At 38.6% G+C, this 23,035-nt stretch overlaps 2 protein-coding genes and 1 pseudogene across 2 annotated transcripts; 1 reads left to right on the top strand and 2 right to left on the bottom strand.

The window, feature by feature from the left end:
• The first annotated feature begins 4,106 nt into the window (after positions 1-4,106).
• Positions 4,107-5,243, top strand: LOC147283784 (extradiol ring-cleavage dioxygenase pseudogene; annotated as a pseudogene).
• Positions 5,244-12,918: 7,675 nt separating this feature from the next.
• On the bottom strand, positions 12,919-15,507 carry LOC147283783 (mediator of RNA polymerase II transcription subunit 7a-like). Its single transcript, XM_086245010.1, has 6 exons — positions 15,370-15,507; positions 15,006-15,162; positions 14,574-14,643; positions 13,647-13,813; positions 13,423-13,496; positions 12,919-13,312 (listed from the first exon to the last, which is right to left on the bottom strand). The coding sequence occupies exons 2-6, from the start codon at positions 15,138-15,140 to the stop codon at positions 13,237-13,239; spliced, it is 522 nt and encodes a 173-aa protein (XP_086101136.1). The 5' UTR covers positions 15,141-15,162; positions 15,370-15,507; the 3' UTR covers positions 12,919-13,236.
• Positions 15,508-19,959: 4,452 nt separating this feature from the next.
• LOC147283782 (monooxygenase 3-like) lies at positions 19,960-22,425 on the bottom strand. Its single transcript, XM_086245589.1, has 5 exons — positions 22,184-22,425; positions 21,403-21,465; positions 21,101-21,278; positions 20,761-20,989; positions 19,960-20,516 (listed from the first exon to the last, which is right to left on the bottom strand). Exons 1-5 carry the CDS (start codon positions 22,408-22,410, stop codon positions 19,960-19,962), a joined length of 1,254 nt encoding a protein of 417 aa, XP_086101715.1. The 5' UTR covers positions 22,411-22,425.
• Positions 22,426-23,035: the final 610 nt, after the last annotated feature.

Raw genomic sequence — 23,035 nt, 5'->3', positions numbered from 1 at the left:
AAGACGATAAACTTCAAGGGGTGTAAGTGTAATTAACTCCTATTTGCACACCCTTTCAATTTACAAAATTATCCCAATGTAAAAAGACACTAAAGGACAATTTATATTTACCCCAAACTTCTCTCACCTCACTCTCTTTCTCTTTCTCGAACCCATCCATTCTCTCTCCCGACCACCTCCCTCCCTCTCACGACTCCACCTTGCAGCCGCCAACCTTGGCCCTGCCTGCCATCGCTGGCCACCTCCCCGCGAGCAGAGACCACCAGCAGCTCTCTCTCTCTCTCTCCTTCCATCTCTCCTCTCTCCTTTTCTTTGTCTGCCTTCAAGATCGGCGACCACCTCTTCACAACCGCCTGCGCGCAGCACCCATCCTCCATGAGCTCGCTGTCCTCCCACACGCTACTACACCTCCGCCCGCAGCACCTCTTCTTCCACCTCGAAGCCCATAACAAGGCCCACACTGGCTCCAACTCTAGCCTCTGCATAGCGGCGACTACTCAGCCTCTCGGGTCACCACCTCCCCGCAACGCCTCTCCTTCCCTCTCTCTTCTGTCTATCTCTCTCCTCTCTCTCTCTCCCTTTCTGTATCTCTGTTCGAGGAAGCCATGGCAGACAACCACCGAACATCCACCATTAAAAAAAAAAATTGCAGTTCGGCAAGTTTGGCAGACCAGTGCCGAACCGGGCTGTTTCGTTCGGCAGTTATCCACCGAATATAATAGGATTGTTCAGCGGATGAGTGTCGAACGAAACAGCCCAGTTAGGCACTGGTTTGCCGAACCTGCTGAATTGTAATTTTTTTTTAATGGTGTTCGGAGGGGAGGAGAGAGAGGGAGGGTGGTGCTGCGGAAGAAGAGAGAGAGATAGAAGGGTGGTGCTATGGGGAGGAGAGAGAGAGAGGTCGGTGCTGCGGGGAGGAGAGAGAAAGGGAGGTGGTCGGTGAGGGAAGAAGAGAGGGAGGGAGGTGGTCGGGTGAGGGAGGGGGAGAGGCTGTGTGTTTTTATTTTTTGTTTGAGTTGATGGGGTGTCGTGGGTGAAGGGGTGTGTTGTGTTGTGTTTTTTGTCTCGTCGGAAATTTCTGGAGGAAGCTATAGGTCTGGCCGAGAGCAATAGAGAGACTGGGCAGTGGGGTAGTTTGGTATTTTCCTAGTGGGGTACGATTTTGGAAGACAAATAGGACTTGCGCAAGACTTTCCTAGTGTGGGAAGGAGTTCTAAAGGGTTTTCCTTGTGTACAAGGGAATAGAATTAGCTAATAGGTAGATTACCCAAGAGTTCAATAGAGATCCACCTCACAAGATCCGTGAGGTCTCACATCACAGAGGCGATGACATCAAAAGAAGCATGGGACAAGTTAGAAAGTGTTTATATGGGCAAGACGGTGTCCAATAAACTCTTCTTGAAGGATGAACTCTTCGGACTTCAACTAGAAGAAGGTGGAGATGTAGCGAATCATGTATGCAAATTTCAGAATTGCATAGCTAATCTCGACAAGGTCGAAGAAGTTTACAAGGATGATGATAAAGCTATCATCTTGTTGAGATCCTTGCCATCTTCTTTCAAGCACTTTCGAACAACTTTGATGTTTGGAAAGGAGACTCTAAAGCTTGATGACGTGGTGCAAGCGCTTCAGTCATATGCAAAGTTAGATGATTTGACCGAAGGCACTCAGTCATCACAAGGCCTTTATGCTAAGGGCAAGGAGAAGAGTCGAGGGAAGGAAATGAGGGGTAGATCTAGCAAAAAGGGGAAGTCCAAAGATTCTGATGAAGAAGGTGGTTGCTTTGAGTGTGGTTCACTAGACCACTGGAAAAGGGATTGCCAGATATGGCTGGAGAAGAAGAAGAAAAGGGCTGAAAACTCAAGTAACGTAGTGGTCGACGATGGGGAGCTTTTGGTGGTATCTTCGAGTAATTCTACTCCACATGCTTGGTATTTGGACTCCGGATGTAGTTTTCATATGTGTGCAAACAAGGAGTGATTTCATACATATGAGGAATCTAGTGAGGGCAAAGTTTTGTTGGGAGATAACTCTGTGTGCAAGGTTCATGGCGTTGGCACAGTCAAGGTGAAGATGCAAGATGGAATTGTTAGGTTGCTTGGGAATGTGCGATATATTCCTACATTGAAGAGAAATCTTATCTCTCTTGGAACTCTAGGGAAGAATGGGTATGCATTCAAGTCTAGAGCAGGGAAGCTCCAAGTCTCAAAAGGATCAAGTGTGATCCTGAAGGGAGTTGTGCAAGCTAATAATCTCTACAAGCTTTCCGGGGTTACAGTGATAGGTGGAGCAGCTGTGTCTACCAAGAGAGCTTGGATGTTGATCTCATGGAGCATTGTAACAAGGGAGAGCAAGGGCATCATCTCACAAAGGAAGAGTCTCATCAAATAAGTGCTATGGCTAAGGAAGAAGAAGCAACAAACCATGATTGTTGCTTGGTTAGTTATTCATCAAAGATTGACTTCAAAGATGCATCAAGGGAAGTCAAGGAAGATGAGGAAGGTTTGATTGTTGTTAAGGAAGATGCAACCATGAAGGCAACCAAGGTGGTTATGAAGGTAAATTCAGTTCAAGAGAAGGCCAACTCTGAGCTAGTGGAGCATGACACAAGGGTTGAAGAGTTTGGACAGCAACAAATATCAACAAAGGTTCAAGAACAGGTGGAGCAAAAGAGCACAAGGCAGTCCAAGCCCAAAAGTACCATGAAGCTAACTCACAAGTTTTGGTGGGAAAAGGACAGAGGTTACTATGGTGTTAGTAAGGGAAATCCGACTACATTCAAGGGGGCTTGTGAGAGCAATGAATGGGAACGTCAGAGGTGTGCTAGGTTGTCTCTACAAAGGAACTTCGGTTGGAAGTTAGTTCCTAAATCCAAGGAGAACGTTGGCTATGAATGGGTTTATGGAATAAAAGGCGAAGAGAATCTTGAGGCTGCAATTAAGATTCGAAGGTACAAGCTCGGGTTGAGCTTGCTCAGTCTTCAAAGTTAGTTGATTGAGGTGGAGCACCTTCTCACTTAAGGTGCATTGAGGCAATAGGTTTTTTTTTGCCAATGTGAAGAGGTTCTTGGAGGTTTGTTCGAGGTTACTTCAAGACTAGAGAATATCTCGAAGGTACAACATTCATGGCTTTGGTTCTGACTCGCCAAGGTGGAGATTGTTGTGTTTTTTGTCTCGTCGGAAATTTCTGAAGGAAGCTACAGGTCTGGCCGAGAGCAATAGGGAGACTGGGCAGTGGGGTAGTTTGGTGTTTTCCTAGTGGAGTACGATTTTGGAAGACAAATAGGACTTGCATAAGACTTTCCTAGTGTGGGAAGGAGTTCTAAAGGGTTTTCCTTGTGTACAAGGGACTAGAATTAGCTAATAGGTAGATTACCTAATTCTATTAGGATTAGGAATCCATATTGTAATTGGTAAGTCTATGCTCTATAAATAGGCTGCTGCAAGTCTCATAGAAAATATAAGTATAGCAAAAGACTTCTAGGGAAGAAACTGTTCGTTATATTTTAATACTCGCAGTGCACGAATCTATATATAATATAGATGGCAAGCAAGGTCGATCCCACGAGGACTAAGGATGATCTTTAAATGATAATCCTAATGCTAACAAAACAAGAAAATAAAAGACAAGTGGCTGCTCAAGTTGTCACGCATAGGGCAGCTACTTACTGAAATGAAACACACACACACACACACACACACGAGTTGGAGGGGGTCTGTACGACTTGAAAACAGCAAATTAAACCTACTTTAAAGACTAAGATGTGCAACTAGCAGAGAGTATGAAAACAACAAGTTATCTTGTGAAAATAGATGGATGATGATACTAGGACTCTAGGACTTTACCACTAGACCTCATATTCAATGTCATGGTGCAATTTCTGAAACATTTAATTCCTATTGATGAATGCATTCGCATATTCACCTATGGCATAGTATGAAATGCATGATTCCCCAAATGTACAAACTAGTGCATGGCGTCTACCCTAGTTTGGTACCCTAAATGCAACCTAGGCATGGCATCTACCTAAGAATGCAGCAAGGTCCATTAACAAACAAATGAGATTATGAATGCAAATAAAACCCTAAGGCATGGCGTCTACCTTAGCAGGAATTCTCAACCCAATTCGGCAATTCCCACTTCCCAATTGGAGAATTGGTTCTGTTTCTCTGTAGTCAAGAATGGCAGTGAGGGACACGTTCTACATATCGCACGGATCGCCGACGCTGAGCATCGACGAGTCCCTCCCCGCCCGGCATTTCCTGAAATCATGGAAAGAAAAGGTGTTCCCTGAAAAACCCAATTCCATTCTCATCATCTCCGGCCACTGGGAGACCACCATCCCCACCGTCAACTCCATTTCCGGCCCAAACGACACCATCTACGACTTCTACGGCTTCCCCAAGCCCATGTACAAGCTCAAGTACCCGGCTCCCGGGTCGCCCCAATTGGCAAACCGGGTCAAGAAACTTCTCCTCGAATCCGGGTTCAACCGGGTCGACGAAGACAAGAAGCGCGGGCTCGACCACGGCGCCTGGGTCCCACTCATGCTTATGTACCCGGAAGCGGACATCCCGGTTTGCCAGCTGTCGATCCAGACGGACCGGGACGGGAGCTATCATTACAACTTGGGGAGGGCTCTGGCCCCTCTCAAGGACGAGGGTGTCCTAATTGTGGGGTCGGGAAGCGCGACCCACAATTTAAGGGCACTGGGGTCCACCAATGGTGGGTCCATTGCTCCTTGGGCTTTGGAGTTTGATACTTGGCTTAAGGATTCTCTGCTTCAAGGGAGGTACGAGGACGTGAACCGCTATGAAGAGAAGGCGCCCCATGCGAAAATGGCTCACCCTTGGCCGGACCACTTTTACCCATTGCATGTGGCCATGGGTGCTGCAGAGCCAAATGCCAAGGCTAAGCTCATCCATCACAGCTGGGACCTTGGTGCTCTTTCTTATGCCTCCTACCAGTTTGCACCACCACCTTCTACCACCTCTTGAATATTCCATTGCTGTTTGTTTCATTTTCTTAATGCTTCTTTTTAAATAAGGTTGCATACATCAGTGCTGTAAATGAATGTGTTGTGTATATTAGTCAATGCTATATGTATAAGTGTGTAGATGTATGAGACATTGAGACTCTGCTTGTGTGATCTAATAGAAAGACCATGATAAGGTTTAAGCGAATGCTTGTTTGGAGGACATTGATGTATATATATATTGGAATGAAATGGGCATTCCCTTTTCGATTGTTTGGTAGAGTGTTCATTCTCTAGAACGGGGCATTCCACGTGAATGTCCACTCCTCCATTCCATTCCTACTCAAAGACTGGGAATTTGCATTCCACATGAATGACTACTCTGTGGTCAATCCCTTTTCGACTCCAATGGTGCCGAGTTACCGATATTTGATTGAGTTTGATTTGGTGGTTGTACGTTATAGGCTTTTTCTATTATGCATTCAAGGAAATGAAGTAATATAAGTAAAAAATTAGTGAAGCTACTATCCAAGAAGGCAGAGGAATTTCTGTGTTTTTATATTAATTCTGGACCAAATCATTTACATAAATAACACACACACACATATACATAACCTAAGTTAGAGATGTTGTTTCTGTTAGTTTGGTTACTAAAAACTACAGCTGTTGTTTCTATTAGTTTCTAAACACCCTACAGCTCAGCCATGCTTGAGTACCTTTGATAGACTTGGAATGGTGGCTGTCTTGACTGTCAGAAGCTGTGGCTTTACTGATGTAGCCATTTTAATGTCGTTTGCTTTCTTTAACATACCTGCATTTTAATTTCCTTCTGTACACAGAGGTTGATACAACATCAGATACTTTGGCTTCAAGTGCTGCTCTCTCCTCCAAAAACTTCGCCCCCAATTCATCATGTGGGCTCAAGTATCAAGGTACTTCACAATTTGACCAATAGAACTATTGACTACAAACCTTCTGTCAATTCACATTAATATTTTGCATAAAAATGTAAATGTATAATGTTATTATGATCAAGCTCTTCAAAGATAAAAGATCAGTTGAAAGATGAATGGCACTTGAACATGAATGTTCTTAGACTACACCTTTGGTACCCTATAAGAGAGATGCATGAGAGATCCCACTCAACAATTGCACATTTGTCAAACTCTAGACTTCCATATGGATTCAAAATATTGAGTCTTATGTCTAATCAAGACCAAGGATTCGACAGCCACATACCCAAAAATCAATACCAAGGTTTCTTTTGCCACAGAATAGTCTTAGAATTGAGCTCCCGGATAAGATAAAGCATAAGGAAATCAGAAAAATATCACATTAGTCTTACTGTTATAAAAAACACTTCTGGACATAAGAAATGAGTGAAAGGGTCCAGCATAGTCATAGAAATTCAGGAGAGCCAACCATCAAAGTAAACCAAAAACCGCTTCTTGAATGTGATGTCTCCTTTCTCCTTTGGCTATATGGAATTGGCTACTGTGGTTCTGCAGATCAAGAGAAACTAAACATTCATTTCATACTTGAAAAACAATGTACCATTCTTACTTCTTAGAATTCTCTATTAATTAATGCCCTGACTTCACAACTTTGGATGAATATGAGTAAAATGCTTCTAAATATTCGGACTTACAAAGAAAGAGATCAATAATTTCCCCAGCCTCTGCTTTTGGATAACAAATGGCAAGACCTTCATTTTGAAAAATTGCATGATGTTAGAATGCTATTGGTTTGCATTTTCTGTCAAATCTGAAATTCTAAGTGAAAAGCAAAGGGAGGCAAATCGTTTTATTTTGAAGGAGATCTCTTTTCTTTCTCTTGTTCCCCGACTTTGAAGAAATATCATGAACAAAACCAAAAGCAAGAACACTAATTTAGAACAAGGTTCTCAAATCTTTCAAGATTGCGAGTTGTGTAATTGTTCAGGAAACCAACAATTTCTGCCCAAAGAAAAGAATTACTTGGCATTTAAAAGTTGGGGTTTTGCTTCAGATTGACAACATCAAAAGGGTTCCAAGGAGACCAAAATTTATTTCCTTTCCTTAATTAAGTTCAGGGATTCCAATGTTCTAGAATACAATCAAACAAGAAGGACGCCTCCCCCCCCTTCCTTTTTTTTAAAGGAACTTGGGCCACGAAATAAGCAGTACAAGGTTCAATACCAGCATACACTCGCCACCCACATCCTTCAGCATCTCTCATAGAACAGACATCGATCACAAGTTCTGTCATTATTACAAAACTTAAACTTGAAGCCAGATTCAACAGCGTAAGTCTTCAACTCCACCTACAAACCTTTGACCAACTTCATTAATATAAGATTGAGTAGTAGCTACTCATTGGACAAATATGTCTTGGCCGCAACCCTCTTATACCTTCCCAAGTACTCAATGTCATAAAAAACGCCACTTTGACAAGTGCTATTAGAAGATGAAGCTCCATTCTCAAAAGAAGCAATTCCACTAACAGCTTCATCACGTACAGAGATGTCCACAAACTTACTGTTGGCAATACTTACACACGCCAACATTAAATCGTAATCTGCATCTGATTCCAGAAGACAGCTGGAATATCTAGAAGACTAGAAAGTGAATAACAAAGTGCAATTATATCTCCCTACATCACCTTTAAAATAAAATCTCTAAATAAGTGCACTGTACGCAAACGAAAAAGTACAAACACAAAAACTGTCAAACAGATACTGAAAAAAGAAAGAATAGTGTATAATCACTAAGTAACTCAAAAGTATATCAATAAAGGAATAGAGGAGAACAACAGTCCATGTGCTACAGATACTAAAACTAAAACAAAAGAATAAACATGTCAATACCAACATGATGGCACCAGGTGCAGAATCTAAAAGTTTTAACACTGTAAATACAACAACACAGTTACAGTATGCATAAAAGTAGATTGTTGTTATGAAAAAAATAGAACCAACTCAACAAACTACAACTCATGGTCCAACTCAAAAACATTTTTTTTTTTAAAAAAGCAAGTGGAATCTAAATTCAACTAGCAGACAACCTAAATTCAAAGAATACAATTACTTTGATCATGCCATAGGCAAATCTCGAACAATATGAAAACAAAAACATATATGTCGAAGCAAAAAACTTAAAAAATACTTAAAAACGAATACATACATAAACTGCTTCTTCAACCAATGGATCAAAGACCCTAAACTAGGAAATTCAATAGCAGAATTGACAAACAAAAACACAGAATTCAAAAATCCTACTATAAAATGCACAGAAACAGTATACTTACCAGAAGAAACAGAGAAAAAAGATATAAAAAAGCAATGAAATCGTAGCTAAATCGATTAAGAACTTGGAGCATAAATAAAAGCGACGAAATCGAATGCAAAATGGAAGAAACCCCTGAAGACAATGAAACTTAGAATCCCAAACTGAAAAACCAAATCCGCAAAAAAAAAAAAAAAAAAAAATAAAATAAAAGGAAGGACAATATCGTAAATTACATCCATGAATATAACTAATAAACAAAGAGGGCTTCTATTTGCACACCCTTTATCACTTAATTAATCAATTTACAAAATTATCCCAATGTACAAAGACACTAAAGGACAATTTATATTTACCCCAAACTTCTCTCACCTCACTCTCTTTCTCTCTCTCTCTCTCTCGAACCCATGCATTCTCTCTCCCGACCACCTCCCTCCCTCTCACGACTCCACCTTGTCGCCGCCAACCTTGGCCACGCCTGCCATCGCTGGCCACCTCCCCGCGAGCAGAGACCACCAGCGGCTCTCTCTCTCTCTCTCTCCCTCCTTCCATCTCTCCTCTCTCCCTTTCTCTGTCTGCCTTCAAGATCGGCGACCACCTCTTCACAACCGCCTGCGCGCAGCACCCAGCCTCCATGCGCTCGCTGTCCTCCCACACGCTGCTACACCTCCGCCCGCAGCACCTCGTCTTCCACCTCGAGGCCCAGAACGAGGCCCTCGCTGGCTCTAACTCCAGCCTCTGCATAGCGGCGACTACTAAGCCTCTCGGGTCACCACCTCCCCGCAACGCCTCTCCTTCCCTCTCTCTCTTCTGTCCATCTCTCTCCTCTCTCTCTTTCCCTTTCTATATCTCTGCTCGAGGAAGCCATGGCAGACAACCATCGAACATCCACCATTAAAAAAAAAATTGCAGTTCGGCAGACCAATGCCGAACCGGGCTGTTTCGTTCGGCAGTCATCAGCCGAATATAACAGGATTGTTCGGCGGATGAGTGTCGAACGAAACAGCCCAGTTCGGCACTGGTCTGCGAACTTGCCGAATTGCAATTTTTTTTTAATGGTGTTTGGAGGGAAGGAGAGAGAGGGAGGGTGGTGCTGCGGAAGAAGAGAGAGAGATAGGAGGGTGGTGCTGCGGGGGGGAGAGAGAGAGAGGTCGGTGCTGCGGGGAGGAGAGAGAAAGGGAGGTAGTCGGTGAAGGAAGGAGAGAGGGAGGGAGGGAGGTGGTCGGGTGAGGGTGAGGGAGAGGGAGGGGTTGTGTGTTTTTTTTGTTTTTGTTTGAGTTGATGGGGTGTGGTGGGTGAAGGGGTGTGTTGTGGTGAGAAATTTTGTGAAATGTATAAAATAGGGGTATTAGGGTAATTGGAGGGGTGTGTTAAAGAGAAATTTAAAATTTTAGGAGAAGGTAGGAGGTGTGTAGGAGAAAAAGGTGTGCAAAAAGAAAAAAAGAATGTGCAAATAGCAGCACTCTAAACAAAAGAGCAATATGATAAGAGTGCTACTATTTGTACACATTTTTTCCTCTCACTACACACCATTTACTCATATACACCCTAATTTACTTTTTCCTTTTTTAAATTTCTCATTACACACCCCCCAAATTCCCAAATAACCTCCCTTACACAGAAAAATAAAAACAAAATTTTTTAAACACCCAGTACCCGCCCTACCCTGCACACAGCCGTTGGATGTCACTGGATTCGTCACGAGTGAACCTCCTCCTCCCTCTCCATCTTTCTTACTCTTTCCCTCTCTCTTTTTGTCTTCCCTCTCACTTTCTCTCTCACTCTCGCAGCTCCATGGCTGGACGAAAACCTTGCTGGCCTCTAGATCGGAAGTTTCCTGACCTCCGATCTGGAGGTTAATAACCTCGCCGGCCTCCCTTTCTGTCGAGCCAGGGGGCTGCGAGAGTGAGAGAGAAATTGAGAGGGAAGAGAGAGAGAGAGAGAGAGAGAGAGAGAGAGAGGAGGTGATGCGTCGGCAGAAAGGGATCCGACTGCCGGCGACAGTGGCAGGTGGGAGGAGGCCGGCTGGAGTGGTCCATTGTTTTTGGTTGTTTTGTTTTTTTTTTTTTTGTCCTTTATGGTAATTTAGCTTTAGGTAATTTTTGTCATTTTACAAAATAAGCAAAAGGGGTGTGTAATGAGAGAAAAAGAGGTGCGTATATAGTTGCTCTCTATGGTACACTTTAAAATGGCGGACTGGGTTTGGTCTCATTGACCATTATGGAATAAATAATCAAAATCCAATGACTAGGGGTGGGCATAATAATCGACGCACCGAAACACCGAACCAAACCAACCGAAAAAAAAAAAACCGAAAAAACACCGAGTTGACCAAACAGTCAACATCGTAAGAGAAAATCGAACCAAACCGTATATAGACGGTTCTGGTTCCAATTTCATGCTTATTTTATCCGAACCAAACCGTGTAATTTTTTAAAAATATAATTATATATTTTTATGCATATTTTATAAATTTTTATACACATTTTATACATTTTTATTTTAGACCCTAAAATATATTTTATATAACCCTATGAGTTTAATATTATATATATAATAATGTTTTAGTATATAATTTTAGTTATATCTTATATAATAAAATTAGTATATTCTATTTCTATATACTCTATAGTCTATAGTCTATATAATAATGTTTTATGCATATAGAGTTATATATAAACTTAGTATATAATTATATAGTTAGTAACTTAGTATAGTTAGTTATATATAACTATATAGTTAGTAGTTAGTGTATAGTAGTTGTATACATACTACAATAGTTATATATAACTATATAAGTAATATATAATTATAGTAGTATACTAGTATATACTATAGTAGTATATAGTTATATATATACTATACTCATTACTCTATAGTAATTATATATAATCTTATATATAGTTATAACTTATAACTTAAGCAAGTTGTATTTATTTTAAAATTTTAAGGACTAAGCAAGTTAAACAAAGTTCAAAGTTGTATTTGTATTTGTTTAATTGGTAGAATGGTAGTTCAAAAATCCAATTGTGTGGCCAAAAAATTTAAAAACCAAATGTAAGTACCAATAAAATAATTGGGCTTAGGCCCACATTTTTGGGCCCAAAACCGTGCACGCACCGAACCAAACCGTTCTTGCAATGGTTTGATTTGGTTTGATTTTTTTCCACTTTGTCCGGTTCACAACACCGAACCGCACCGATATAATATTTCTGGCGCAGTGCATGGTTTTCGGGGTGAACTGAGCCGAACCGCACTGTGCCCACCCCTACCAATGACCATTTTAGTTAAAAAAAAAAAAAAACAACATTGGCTATTTTAGTGTTTAGAAATGTTTTAATGATTTAAATGTAATGTTCTTTATATTAAAAGTGATGTTAAAACTTCAAAGTATAGATAGACATTTAACACAACTATTTGGGGAAGTTTAGTTCGGTTTTTATACCAAAAAAAAAAAAAAATTTGTCGTATATAAACTAAACCAAACTATTATTTGTGGTTCGGTGAGCTATTTAAACTATTTGTGAACTGCATAGACCATCTCAATTGCACCTCCCTCTAGTCAATGCCTCCATCTCCTTCTCTTTGCAACTTCTTTCCATCATCTTCTTTAATTTTTGTTCATATTTTTCTCTGATTCGTCTTTGTCTCCTCATTATCTTTTTCTTTGTTTCTCTCATCCCTCCCCAAATCGCTCAAATTGACCAACCCAAACCCACAATGAATGGATCAATTTGATTCGGTTTAGTATATGGTTTGGTCGATTTTGGCTGAAAAAAATCCAAACCAATTAGATTGGTTCTGCTTGAGGTTTTGAGTGAAAATCGAACCAATTCAGACTATGTCTACCCCTAGTTAGAAGCATAAAAGTTTTTACCAAAAAAATTCTTACTAATGAAAATGACGATAAATGATAAAGAAGAAAAAACAAAACAAAATGAAACCCTTTCCAATGATAAAAAACTTGACCGTGGTAAAGATTTATGCATCATTTCAATTCTTAACCACTGTATAAGTTAAAGAATATGTTTGATAAGGATTTCAATTAAAGAGAGAACGATGAAAAGGATGAGAAATGTGGGAGAAAGAGAGAGAGAGAATACATACAATGATTTTTTTTTTTTCTCTATTCTATTTTCTATTTTTTGAAGGCTCATTTTATCGAGTTAATTACAACACTCCCTGAGGTTTATTGTCTTTTCACATACACCCCCTGGGATTTCAAAAATTACACATACATTATGAGGTTTCAAAATTATTGCATATAACCCCCTAAAAGAGAAAAAAAAAATATATATATTTATATTGAGATTGGATCTTACACCTTGAGTAATCTTATTAACCATTTCACTTCTTAACATACCTTTTTGCATAATTCCTCATCATTTTTCGTCTCACTATAGAGGGTTATATGCAATAATTTTAAAACTTCATGAGGTGTATATGTAATTATTGAAACCTCAGAGAATGTATGTGAAAAGACAATAGACCTCAAGAAATGTAAATATAATTAATTCTCATTTTATCGTATCTCTCTTCCTTCTCATGTTAGTTTCAAAAATTCAGAGATTGTAAAACGCAATTATCAGGACGACCTTTAGCATTGCTTACAATGGTTGTATACAACCCATTTCTCATAAAACCGATCATCAATTAGTATACGAAAGTGTTGAATGTGAGAAAATAATTGTGTACAACATTGTAGCCATAATATTTTCCCAGAGCATCTGATTTAACAATGACATGAATTTCAATGTCATGTGTGATGCGAGACAATACTTTCGTCTTCACTGAATAGTTTTTTTCTCGGTTTACAAAGAGAAATGAATTTAGGATCTACCCTTCATCTCACTCCACCCATGAGAGTTGAACTAAAGGCTCGAGGGCACCGTCAATTAATAATTAGGTAATTACAAGATGGAAATAAGACGGTTCTCAGTTCTAAAAATAAAAAGGCCTTAATTAGTGATTAGAACAAACATGAGCACACTCCCTACTTTAATACATAAGATGGCTAGTGTCCTCCAACGTTCCAAGGGACTCCTTGAGAAGTCTCTGTGCTTCTTCTCTCCTCCTAAACAAGAAAGTGAAACAACGGTCACGAGCAATTACGGAACATTCAATTCACGGAACATTTCAGTCTCAAATGTCCATAAAGCTTTGCAGGAATTGTTGAAAGTATACCTCTTTATATCCTCCACAGCTTGTTTACGACGTTGGATCTGAAGTTCTAGAATATGAATTAGCGTTGCTCTAGCCTGTATGATAAAAAACATAAGAAAATAAAGTAGTTCTTTAAACTCAGGCCAACAAATCATATCCCTGTAGTCGCGGCGAGTGAAATGGGAACAGCCAAACCTTGAAAACAGGGTTGTGGGAGAGGAATAACACACCTACAAATGTCTTACCTGATGGGGCCGCAATGAGTTGAGAAGATGATGTAAGTTCTTGAATATAAGAGATATGTCTTCCACTCTCCTTGCGTATTGTGACGGTCTCTCTACAAGAATATCGGCAAGCTCCAAAATGTGAAGCTGCAATTCTCTGTTAAGTGACCTCAGCTCCTTCTTAAAATCTAAAAAGGATCACTGTTTTTGTCAGAGACAGCATAACATATTTGAGAGGTAAGAATCACTAGGACAAAACATACATGAGCATGCAAAAAACACTAGAATAAACGTAGTCACACACACTTGTGAACTAACACACAGTTCTTATGGGTTTCTTGTCAAAATTATCAATCAAATAATGTTCTGCAGACCAAACCACGCAAAATTACTCGGACATAAACCCCTAACGTTCATCTCTTGTCCGAATATTCAAACATTCTCCAGAAGATCCTTATTTCTTATTTACACTGCTCTTAAACATTCTTATTTCACCAAATATGGCTCATTCAAGGGTTCATAGTTTAGTCATCAAGAGCTGATCTATAATGACAACATTAGCTAGGATGGATGCATATATCCCAGAGCCTAGAAAGCTATAACAATCAATCAGAAATGTGGAGGAACATTTCTCAACAGTTGCTACTTCTTTTGCCTCCAAATGTATTACATACAACAGTTCTTGCGCAATAAAGTTGTAGATAACTGCAATCAAGTGAACATTTCTCAACCTAGCAACAGTTTTCTAACTAACCAAAGAAAATTCTCATTAACTAGAGTATGCCAAAAAAAAAAAAAAGGTATAATTACATAATTCAACCAACCCCAAGAAGAAACTGCTTTAATTGATAAATGGACAATGCTTGAAACCAGATGTTCAATTCGATTCCTAAAATTATTTCCAAACGAAAATACAAATAATTAAAATTAGAGCAGAGATGCACGTACCAGTGTTTGGGCCTTTTGGGTACAGTTGATGAACTCCTTGTTCTTCCAAGCTCGGAAGCATATCATCAGTCTATATAAAATAAACATAAAACTAATTATGAATAAATTACTAGGAAAACAATAATGATCAAATAAGACATTGATAACATGAACACAATAAAATCTGGAATCTTATGTATTTTGTAAGAAGATAACCCAAAACTCAATATCCAAAACCTACAACTTTTAAGGTACTAATATTGCACTCCTGCCTTAAGCAACTGCTATAAATGATGGATTACATTCTTCAAACAATAAATTCAACAAGATTTAATTTGCACTGAAAATTATGGCATCTGTATATCATTAGGAAAAAAGCAATTTTCAGAAATCGAATTGACAATGTTTATATAAATTTTGAGAGGAAAACTGCAAAGAATGGGAAAAGCTCACAGTGTAATTGCCACCATAGCAAATGTATGTCCCTTCAATCGGAGGGGGCGGCTCTGGAGCTGATTTGGGGTCTTGCAAGTAATCTTTGTAGAGCTTATAATACGGTGGTGGTGGTGGGTAGGTGGCTGTAGCCATTGCAAGCACCTTCTGGCCAAACCTAACATCGGCCAAGTTAAAGAAAACATTACGTTCACATTGAATGACTGAAAATACAGTACTCTTCTCCCCCTTTCAAAACCAATATATGCCCAACCCAAAACTGTATCATTACATCAACCACAGGAAATAGCAGAGATAGGTGAGAGAGAGAGAGAGAGAGAGAGAGAGAGAGAGAGAGAGAGAGAGAGAGAGAGAGAGAGGTTACCTGGAGGATGGAGTTTCAGACGAGAGTGAGAGAGCTTGAAGAAGACGAGAATGGCGCCTGGAGGAATGGAGGGGTGCTGAATCGCTGAAGACAAGAGACCAGCACAGGGCGGGGGTGGAAGGAAGAGAGTTTGGGTTTGTTTGGGTTTAGCATTTTGCGTTTGGGCTTAGGTTTAAAATTTAAAGGGTTAAATGTAAAAATGGTCCACGAACTTTATAATAAATCTCAATTTGGTCAACTAATTATAAAATGTATCAATTTGGTGCACGGACTTTTCAAGTTGTACCAAAGTAGTACAAACGCTAACTTCCATTGAAAAATTTAACGAAAACTGGTCATATGCACAACAAGTGACCACATTTGAGAGGCATTTCAGTCAGTTCATCACATTTTCATGTGACCAATTCCGTTAATTTTCGGATGGAAGTTAACGTTTGTACTGCTTTGATACAACTTGAAAAGTTCATGAACCATATTGACACTTTTATAGTTAGTGTACCAAATTGAGATTTATTGTAAAGTTCGTGAACCATTTTTGTATTTAACCCAAATTTAAATGAAGAGAGTTTGTATTTGGGTTTGCTGATTTACTTTTTTTTTTGGGCATTTTAACCGTAGGCCCGTTTGATTCATGGAATTGATTTCCCAAAAAATCAATTCATTTGCATTTTTCAGGGGAAGGGAATGTAAAATTTCCTTTCTTATGTTTAGTAGATTTGGGAAAGTAAACTAGGAATTGGAAGCAATAAATGCTATGTTTGGTCAGTTTTTCAATTATATGGTTTATACCCTCATCTATTATTTATTTTGAAATAATAGCAGAGTTAATTTTGTCCAAAAAAAAGCAATAAATGTTTTCCCAAAAAAGAGGAATCAATTTCATTGCTCCAACATGGTTTCATTTTCCTCCCAATAAGGGTATCAGATACCCTTGAGGCAGAAATTGATTTCCCTGCTTATACTTACCAAATGTGGAAATGAAATAAATTTCTCATTCATAAACCTTTAAAACTTGAACCAAACGAGTTCTATGAGTTTTGACTTATTTTTTATTAACAAAATAACAAGAAGGCAACTTACTTCCCGAGTTCCCGGCCAAAAAAAGAAAGGCAACTTACTTGTGAAAAGACCACCTTTCCCTACTCACTGGTCACTGCTCCCTTTAGCATGTTGTAGCACACAACTTCTCTCTAATCTCTCCCTCATCTTTTTTTTTTCTCAATCTCTCTCCCTCCTCTCTCTCTCTCTCTCTCTCTCCTCTTTATTGTACAAGGTGGCTTGGGATTGATTTACTAGATTTTTCTTCATTTTCATAAATTGATTTATTGGATTAATGGATTGATGGATTAATGGATTGATGGATTGATGGCGTGAGATTGAGCTGAAGAAATCTAAGCATCTATTCCAAAATCAATTGGAAATGGAAGGAGTAGCCCAAACCCTTATAAGCCACTAGCAAGGTTCTCACATTTTCAATGTGAGATTTCTCTCAACACGCCTCTGCACATGTGGCGTCATTTAAGCCTAACACGTGGACAATTTAATTAGGTGACATGGGAGCACATGTGGTCGTTAGGCGCATCACATGGATAACCTGCTCTGATATCATGAAGAAATCTAGGCATCCATCCCAAAACCAATTGGCAATAGGAGGAGTAGCCCAAACCCTTATAAGCCACCAGCAAGGCCTTCACATTTTCAATATGGAATTTCTCTCAACATGAGCCACTGGTCTTCTGTTCCATTTTTTTTTTATGGGTTTCTTCTTCCTTTTTTCCCTATTTTTTTTCTTTGAGTTTTTGGTTTATATGGGTTTCTCTGAGTTTTTGCTTGGCGGCGGAGGAGCTGTGCTCAAAGAGAAAGAACGGCGGCTCGAAGCTTGCGGCTGACGATGGGTGGGTTTAAGGAGGAAAATGAGGTTCTGATCGTGAGAGAGCGGTGGGGAGAGGAGCGGCAAAGAGACCCAAGATGGCTTGCAAAGCTATGATGGCCATTGTAGTAAGGGCTTTGAAGCTTTGAAGCAAATACCCAATATTTTGTGGGTTTTGTAAAATCGACATAGATGAGAAGTAAAATCGGCATAGATGAGAAATAAAATCGACATGTAAGCTCTGATGTAGGAATGATAGCCATGGATTTTGGGTTCGGTTGTATTTCTTTTGTTAAAAAGAAAGCTTAATTATCGATTTACACTCAAAACTGTAACTCATTCTCATGTCGTCGCCTAAAAGTTTTTTTGTCCTAGATTTCCACCTATAACTTACATCTGTGTCTTATTTTACTTTATTCTGTCAACAATTCTGTTAAAAATGTTGACTTGGCCATTATTGCTTACGTGGCGTGCTAGATGTGCGCCACATGTCACATTTTTTCTTGTATTTTTTTTATTTTCCTATTTTTATAAATTTTGAAAATTAATTAAAAATAGCTCTGAACTTAGAAAAATACACGGAAAATTTCTACGGAATCGTCTTGACTAGTACTAATTTATTATGAGTACAAAATACCAATTTTCCCTCTAAAAATTTCCATAAAATTTGGAAAGTCCAAATTTATTTATAGAAAATTAAAATACTCTAGATTCTTTGGAAATTCATAGGATAATCTCCCGAATTCCAAAAAATATGAGGTCTGCAGCGTTAGTCTTCTAAAAACTAACAATACCTTTCTCGTGAACACTTGCTACCTAAAAGACCTCTCGGTCTTAGAGGAAAACAAATTTCCCTCTATAAAATAAATTCTAAAATTTATGTAAAGTCTTGAAATAATTCTCTAAAATAGGCTTTTGGTAATTTCCAAAATTTTTTTGAAAATTCGTCCAAGAGTTTATGAAAATTCTAGAATTTATTTAATAGAAGGAAATTTATTTTAATTTTCTAGAAATAAATTTGGACTTCCCAAATTTTCTGAAAATTTTTAGAGGAAAAATTAGTATTTTGACCCCATAGTAAATTAGTACTAGTCAAGATGAGTCCGTAGGAATTTTCTATGTATTTTTATGAGTTTGGAGCTATTTTTAATTAATTTTCAAAGTTTATAGAAATAGGAAAATTAAAAAACCCGAAAATAAAAGCAAAGATGTGACACGTGGCGCACATCCAACGTGACACGTCAGCATTAACGGCCAAGTCAGCATTTTGAATGAAATTTTTTAAGGAATAAGGTAAAATGGGACACAGATGTAAGTTACAGGTGGTAATTTGGGACAAAAAATGTTTCAGGTGGCAATATAAGAATGAGTTACAATTTTAGGTAGTAAATCGATAATTAAACCTAAAAAGAAATAAACTATTTTTTTATCATGGTTAAAAAAAACAAACTTGGACATTAAAAATATGGTGTGATCTCAACCACACATTTTGTTTCAATGGTTGCGATTGAAAAGTGATAATTAAAATTTTTTATTAATTTAAAAATAAAAATAATTCTAGCTTAGCTAGTCTAGCCATGTACCAAATATAAGATAATGTTATTTAGCTTATCCAGCTTTATAATCCGACACAGTACCAAACATAGGATACATTTAATTCAGCTTACTCCAGTCCAACATAATCCAATATAATTCATAAAATAATCCAATTCAATATAGTCCAGCATATCAAACATGGCCTATGAGGCTTGTAGGGTGGTCTAATTGGTGCTGGTGAGCTGAACTCATTTGCTTTTTCAAAAATAAAGGTGATGTCTCCACTACTTCCCAAAAGTAGTTGTATGGTACCTATTATTGCTGAAGATGCCATGTTATAGTTTTCTAAATCTAATTTCAATTTTTATTTTCATGTTTGAACAATTGAACCTATGTGCCAGAGAAATCAAATCTCAATAAATTTTTTGGGTTTGAACTTGAAGTTTGAGTTTTGAGTTTTGATTTTTATTTGAAATGAAATTAGAAGTTATATGCATAATTTTCGATCATTCTTGAGTAAACTAGTTTAAACAAGTTTTTTGTGCAATTTAAACCGAATTTGAGAAAAAAAAAAAAGTCACTTTGGGTGTAGCTGCATTTTGATTGCGATCCAATGTTGATGGATTTGCTTAATAGGATTTAACATTAAAAAAATAAACACATGTCGAGATATAAGTGGAACAGATATCACACATGTATGCTAACGTGGTGTATCAACACACACAACTTTTCCAGGAAGAATGGCATGCAACTGCAAAGCATTAGAGATTAAGGCAGCCAATGACTGACAGAAAATAAGACAAATCATGTTGACTAGTTGTACATTTGGCTCTTCTTACCTATAAGAGAAAAAATAATTTCTCTGGTATGCAAAAAGAAAAAATAAAATTCTATTACAGTACCTCTCATGTCTACCAAAATTTCGAATTACTACAAACTAAAGAGATACAAAATATTAGACTGAGCAAATTAAGAAGATTGATCATTTCATTTTCATAACCATGATCACACTTGTGCTCAGCATTTGGGAGAAGATAAGCATGTGTAGTAATGCTCTTATGTTGTTGGCTTCTACTAAATAGTATTACCCATTTTCACATGCACATTCCTGTTTTTCTTTATTTGCTTGGGAAGGTGGGGAGGGGATTCAATAATTATTTCACTAGAGGAGCTGAGGAGGGAATCTAGTTTATCTTGTCATCCAATTCTCCACAATGAGATTCACTAGAAAGTTTCCCACAATCATAATGTGTAAATCTAACAATCTTAAGGAAAAGGAACCTGTAAAATATGACATTCCTCAAGAATTTCATACCCCATCCAGACCCTCCCTGCTGCACCCATCCTGCCAAAAATGACCCCGTAATCAACCCGACAACACGCCATCTTCTTTCTTCCACATATTTTCCGATTGCTCCAGCCATTTTTGTTGGCACAACTCCTCCATTTTGTATAAAGGATGTCTGTATGTGTCTGGCTAAAACCACTGCATCTTCTAATGCTGAGCAACCTCCCTGTGCTAAATCAGGTGTCATGGGGTGCATGGCATCGCCAGCCACTGTGATGTTTTGCTTGGCTAGGTTCCCAAATGCAACATGCCATGGATACCGGAACATCAGTGGAGCCCATGTCAATGTTGAAAGATCCGAGTGTTGCACAATGTCTAGGTATAAAGGAGGCAGGTCCTTGGCGTAATTCTCAATCACTTCTCTTTGTATAGCTTCCGGCTCTCCTGCCACATCTACCCCAACAATGAAAGAAAATTTAACATAAAATTTACAGTAGAGCTTAAGACTTTTGCTTGGTCTTATTTAATTTCTGGCTTTTGTGATATGGTATAATAAAATGTGTACAGAATTTGTTACACAGAATTTTCTCAAGTCAGCTTAGAAACGTTTATGTTACATGTGTGGTTCTTATTAGAGCAGCATGTTTAGATAAATTGCTTGTGACCAAAATAAAGGGCATGGTCTGATATTTTGAACCTTTTGCTGGAGATACACAAGTATAGAACCAATGAATCTCTTTGTCATTGAGGGAAACAAAACCAGCCCTTCTGCCTGATCCTACATACTGATGCGCATCGTTGCTGAGTCCATGGCCTTGAGGAAACACAGCCAAGCCACGAACTGCTGATCGACCAGAATGCACTGGTTCAGCAAGTCCTAACCAGCGTGCCACCACTGAGTGCACCCCATCACAGCCTATCAGGACCTATAATTCATAAACATACAATTAAAAGAGAGAAATACAGGAAGGAGACAGAGAAATTTTAACTAGTTATATATTGACATTGTATGTGGGTTTCTGTATTAGGCAGTTTACCTTTGCTTTGATGATAGTTCCATCTTCCATGTGAATAATGGGAATGGATGAGCCTTCATGTTGTTGGGTCTCAATGCCAGTGATCTTGGAAGAGAAACGGATTGAATCGATTGGTAATTCATCTGCCAAAGCCTCAAGTAAGGCTTTCCGGTGCACTGATCTTGGTCCAACTGTATCACTGTTTCCATGTAAAAGATGACAACATTCAAATCAATTGTGGATCTACATTCCTAATGACATGCATATTAATATGTTTCAGTTCCACCAGGTGTAGAAAGTGAACACAATAACACCTTGCTTACCCATTGCTTCTGGTGAAAGAAACTTCTTGAATTGCTCCAGTATCAAGATCAGTTATGTATCCCCTGATAATAGCTCAAATTAGAAATACATAATAAGTGAAATCTACGTCTCCATTTCATCTCATGTTTCATAACTAATTTAGCCTTTTATTGTCAAGTCCAATATAGGATACTATTGACTACCATGAAAATAAATAAGAAAACTTCCTTTGCTTCATAGTTTTAGTCAACATTGTATGTCTATGATTGGCCCAAGGGATTAGTTTGGTGCTCGAAAACTGGCCCATGACACCATCGGTTACCAAAAATTACAGAACAATATATACTAATATAATTACATTACAAAGGCAATGTAACTGTGTAATTGTAATTACAATAGCTGTGTAATTGTATAATTATAACTATTTGACAATATAATTCTGTAAGTTTAATGATTTGGAAGTGTAACTATTTAAATTTTCTTTTCCTTTAATTTTTTTTTCTCCTTTAACTAATCTAGCCTTTATTTTATGTCCCCTCCCCCTTTGTGTTTGTCTATGAGGCTGATTATGTAGGCTTATCTAAGCCCGGGCTAGTCCCTGGTTAGTTTTGTGTTTGTGCGTGAAGGCCTCTAATTTCAGCAACACAATGATGAGAACTACATTCTCTCTCTTGGTATCTTGGTATGTAAAATACTAAAATGTATGAATTCATCACAAAAGAAGCAAAAAAAAAAAAAGAAAAAAAAGAAAAAAGAAAAGAAAAAAGGAAAACAAATGCGAGAGAGAGAGAGAGCATTTACTTGTTGGTGGGGGCATAAAGGGATGTGAGCTTTTGAGACACAGCCAAGGCATCAAGAGCAAACCAAGCGTTGGGGAAGAGGGTTAAAGCTGTGCCCATGGCTCTGAGCCCTTCCGATCTCTCCAGCACCAACGCTTCAACCCCAACTCTCTTCAGCGCCACTGCAGTGGCCAACCCTGCTATCCCTGCCCCCACTATCACCACATCCTCCACTCTTTCTCTTGCCATTCCCTCTTTCTCTGTCTCTATCTGTGTCTCACAGAAGCATACATACGGAGGGCTTCTTGTTGAGTTTTTATAATAAGAAGTAAGTCCTCATGGGCGGGTCAACTCAATTATAGTTAATTAGCAATTCGCATCTTTGGCCAATGAGTAAGAGCAACATCAATGGCAATGGGGTTACAGTTCAACTAGCTCCATTTTAATGACTCATTTTTGTTCACCACAAAAAGGTGGTGGTGAACATTACCACGTGTCACTCATTTATAATAATGGTAATGCTCACCGTAGTAAGCAAAAACGAATCTCACTTTAATATTAAAGTGCAACTCAAATGGTACTTTTAAAAAATAGTATCCCATTTGTGGGTTGCAACACTATTGTTAGGGGCGGATCTATATTGGAGCAAATGGAGTCAATTGACCCCAAGAATTTTATTTGATTCTTAAGTTGGATGAGGGGCAATGGTGTTTGTAGAAATGCCTTGAAGAGGCTACTGATTTTCTAAAGAGGAGGCAAGGGTGTCGATGAGTCACAATGTCTGCTTCTTCAGCTAATTCTTAAAAGACCCCAAAGTTCAATCTCAAATCTGGCCAGATTCGAGTTAACTTTAACATTTTGATGTTTTGGATTT

Source organism: Dryas octopetala, chromosome 5 (genome assembly GCF_963921425.1).
Source record: "Dryas octopetala chromosome 5, drDryOcto1.1, whole genome shotgun sequence".
Lineage (NCBI taxonomy): Eukaryota > Viridiplantae > Streptophyta > Magnoliopsida > Rosales > Rosaceae > Dryas > Dryas octopetala.
The sequence above is the reverse complement of the archived record's forward strand: the minus strand, read 5'-3'. Positions and strand labels throughout refer to the sequence as shown.